Genomic DNA, 3,966 nt, shown 5'->3' with positions numbered 1-3,966 from the left:
GCCCTGCAAGGTTGTTTGTTGAAATGAGGAAGGCATAGCATCTTCCAATCAGATTGTGAGTTGATCTCACCAGGAGCAGCCTCATGTTGAAGGAGGTGGAAGAAGAAGAAAGAAACAGCAAATATCATACTTTGTGATCTTAGTTTACAAATGAAGGATACCTGACTCAGTAAAAATGAATTAACTACATAAAGTCATACAGTTGGTGAGAGAGTGAGTATTCAACATCAGGACTTCCACACCAAAACCAGAGCTATTTCAATTACCCATGGCCCCAAGTCTTTTATTGGCAGCTCATCATAACACCCAAGAAACATCAGATGGGGGCAACATGTCACTGCTTTAGAGATGTGGGGCTAGGCTACAGTGGCTCAGTTCTTTCCTCCTGTTCTAAAAAGAAAGGTGACCGAAATAGAAGTAGGTCTGTATTTCTTACTGCTGTTGCATTTTAATGAATTTTCCCATTAAATAAAACCTCAGGATCAAGAGAGAGTTTTCCTCATACATCTGTTTTCTAGCCAGACTTATGTACGTCTCAGAATTCTCCAGAGTGTGTGTGTGTGTGTGTGTGTGTGTCTTTGTGTTATTTAGGCAGCTACAGCATTATGTAAGATACTGTGCTTTAGGAGGTTGATTCAAAAAAATTCTATTATTTGGCCTGAACATCTTTAAATATACGTGTAATATGTTGAGTATATGTTTTACAGAATCATACAAATGAAGAAACTAAACTTGACCTCATTCAGGGTTGAACACTGGACTAAACTGCATGCTCTTAAATTAATGCAAAGTCTTAATCTGAACTGAGTTGGAATCACCCTGAGATTTTTGGATCATTAGAAAGGCTTTTTTCCGATCTATCTTCAGGATGTTATTCTAAATTTAGAAGATCTTACTATACAAACAGGCTTATCACAGCATTATTTTTGAAAACAAAAAATTAGAAGAAACCTAAATGTTCAAAAGAGGAAAAGGATTAAAAGGTTCACCTCCTAGATGGATTATGGTGTAACCACTAAATATTATGCTTATGAAGACTACAGAATACACAGAAAACAGCAGCCCAGAACATCTAGAGTGTGATAAAAATGAGTGGCAAATAAACCTGGGAATATATGTATATGTATAACTGAATCACTTTGTGTAGACCAGACATTAACACAACATTGTAAATCAACTATATTTCAAAAAAATAATTTTTTTTAAAAAGTCATATAGAGTGCTTTTAATTTTCTGGCCTGAGGGTGGATCACATCACTTCAATCCACACCCCATTAACCTGAAACCAGTCTTATGGTTTCAACATAACTGCAAAGGAGACTGGGAAATTTAGCCTTCTTTTTAATCCAGACATAGGAAAACTAAATGATATTTAATAGATACATAGCTTTGTTTCTGTCACTGGCCAGTTAGACAGTTAATTACACCATCATCTGTATGGAGTTCTAAAACATCACTAGATTAAATCTGAAATAAGCTGCTGGTTAACTCACATTTCTACATAATTGAGATGGGCTGTTTCTTTGCATAGAAATTTTTAAACATTCTTTTCCTGTGCTAAACTACCTCTGTTGAGTATTTTTTGAATCACACGCTTAAGTTCATGGTGCCTCTACAAGCAGTAAAACTAACTCTGAGACCTGCTAAGTAACAGTTGCCTCAAGTTGGAGGTCATAGCTCCCTTGAATTCTAAAACTAAATAATGCACAACGCAGTAATATTTACTAAGAGTGATCTTATCTAAGTTTAAACCCTGTAATGTGTCATGCCAGCATTGGTACACACAAACAGCTATATTCCTGAAGAAAGAATAAGAAATCACAAAAAGGAAACCATTTTGAAAATATGAAAGTCAGAAAACAAAAATAACACAGGTTAAATATACGTATGATATGGCTCTACTGAATGAGTTTAATAGATTATCAGTTGCTGTGACCTCAACTATGCAAACATTGCACAAATATTTTTACTTTCAATCTGAGTGGCAGGTTAGTGTCCTGTCCCACTCACTGTATATCCTCAACATCTAGAACAACACCTGACATTATAGGCACTCGATAAATATGTTCAACAAATGAATGGATGGGCGTCTACACGTGTGTTTTCCTTGGACCACTGGCATTGTCATCAGCAGAGAGCTTTTGAGAAATGTAGAATCTGGGAACCCACCCCAGACCTACCAAATCAGAATCTGCATTTCAACAAACCCCCAGATGACTGGGGTACACATTAAATTCTGAGAAGCACTGATCCACATGCCTCAATCTAGCTCTAAATTCAAGAATAAACAAGGCACGCAATTCTCTCCCCAGGGCTCATGATTTAGTCTTGGAGCATGTTCCCAGCAGAGGGAACAGCATGACAAAAGCCAGGAAGGGACAAACCTATGCCCTCTTCCCGGATCCCTTTGCCATTGTGTGTGATTAAAATGAGCGTGAAGAGGAGAATTGACATGATCAAGGGCATCATGTTGCCTAAGGGAGGATAGGCAGATAGGATGGCAGTTCCACTCGCTCTGTGTTGACAATGGTGGGAAAAGTTCCCGTCACGGGTCAACACTGTGTGTGTCTATGGCTTCTCTTCCATAACATCCTGCTAGCAGGTGGCAGCCCAACTCAGGTCTAGCTTTCTGAGGCCCCCCGTGCATACCAATGCAGCCATGTGAGCTTCTCTCACCAAAGGAATGTGATTGGAGGAGAGATTTCGTATCAAGACACAGATTTTTTTTTTTTTTTTTAGGCAGACAAAGGCTTGTTTTTTATTGAGTGATCTATGCAATTTGCTGTGGCCACTATGTACAGAGAAGAGGGAGAGAACTTTATTTCTTGGTCTCTTCCTCCTTGGACAGAGTCTTGATGATTTCCTCCTTCTTGGCCTGGAGCCGCTCTTCACGGCGCTTGCCGGCTTCCTTGGTCTTAGACCTGCGGGCCTCAGCGTGGTCCGCCAGAAGCTCCTTGCGAGCCTTGTCTGCCTTCAGCTTGTGGATATGCTCCATGAGAATCCACTTGTTTTTGAACACATTGCCCTTCACTTTCAGGTACAGGCTGTGATACATGTGGCGGTCAATCTTCTTAGATTCACGGTACCTTCTGAGCAGCCGGCGCAGACTTCTCATCCTCCTCATCCAGGTTACCTTCTCGGGCATTCGAGCATTGGCAGTACCCTTTCGCTTACCTATGCCCATATGCCTGCCCTTCCGGCGGGCCAAGGTGTTTTTCCGGCATCGAGCCCAGGAATGGACCGTCACAGGCTTCTGGATGATCAGCCCATCTTTGATCAGTTTCCGGATCTGCTGACGAGAGTTGGCATTGGCGATTTCATTAGTCTCATTGGGGTCCAACCAGGCCTTCTTTTTGCCACAGCGGAGGACACTGGAGGCAAGCCTCTTCTGAAGCCTGAGCATACTCATGGCTGCGGCCGCAGCGATGGAAGGAAAGAACTTAAGACACAGATTTTTAAGAAGTGGATGGGTTTTAGGACCTCTTGACTCTTTTTTTTTTTTTTTATTGGCTGCGTTGGGTCTTCACTGTTGCACATGGGCTTTCTCTAGTTGCTGTGAGTGGGGGCTACTCTTCATTGTGGTGTGCAGGCTCCTCATTGTAGTGGCTCTTCTTGTTGTGGAGTACGGGCCCTAGGCGCGTGGGCTTCAATAGTTGTGGCACATGGGCTCAGTAGTTGTGGCTCACGGGCTCTAGAGCACAGGCTCAATAGTTGTGGCCCACAGGCTTAGTTGCTCTGTGGCATGTGGAATCTTCCTGGAGCAGGGATCAAACCTGTGTCCCCTGCATTGGCAGGCAGATTCTTTACCACTGCGCCACCTAGGAAGTCCAGGGCCTCTTGCCTCTTTATTTCCTCTGCTGATAGGAGGAAGCAGGGGACTTCATCGCCCAAGGGCATAGTAGAGCCAAGTGGAAGGAGCCTGGTTTCCTAAACAGCCTGGTTTCCTAAATCAGTGGAGAAATGCTG

The 3,966-nt window shown here is 42.5% G+C and overlaps 1 protein-coding gene across 1 annotated transcript; it reads right to left on the bottom strand.

Moving 5' to 3' along the window:
• Window positions 1–2,751: 2,751 nt before the first annotated feature.
• On the bottom strand, window positions 2,752–3,436 carry LOC130849230 (60S ribosomal protein L19-like). The gene has a single exon (XM_057727974.1). The coding sequence runs from the start codon at window positions 3,407–3,409 to the stop codon at window positions 2,819–2,821; it is 591 nt and encodes a 196-aa protein (XP_057583957.1). The 5' UTR covers window positions 3,410–3,436; the 3' UTR covers window positions 2,752–2,818.
• Window positions 3,437–3,966: the final 530 nt, after the last annotated feature.

The sequence above is a fragment of the Hippopotamus amphibius genome, chromosome 3 (assembly GCF_030028045.1).
Source record: "Hippopotamus amphibius kiboko isolate mHipAmp2 chromosome 3, mHipAmp2.hap2, whole genome shotgun sequence".
NCBI classification, from domain to species: Eukaryota; Metazoa; Chordata; class Mammalia; order Artiodactyla; family Hippopotamidae; genus Hippopotamus; species Hippopotamus amphibius.
The sequence above is the reverse complement of the archived record's forward strand: the minus strand, read 5'-3'. Positions and strand labels throughout refer to the sequence as shown.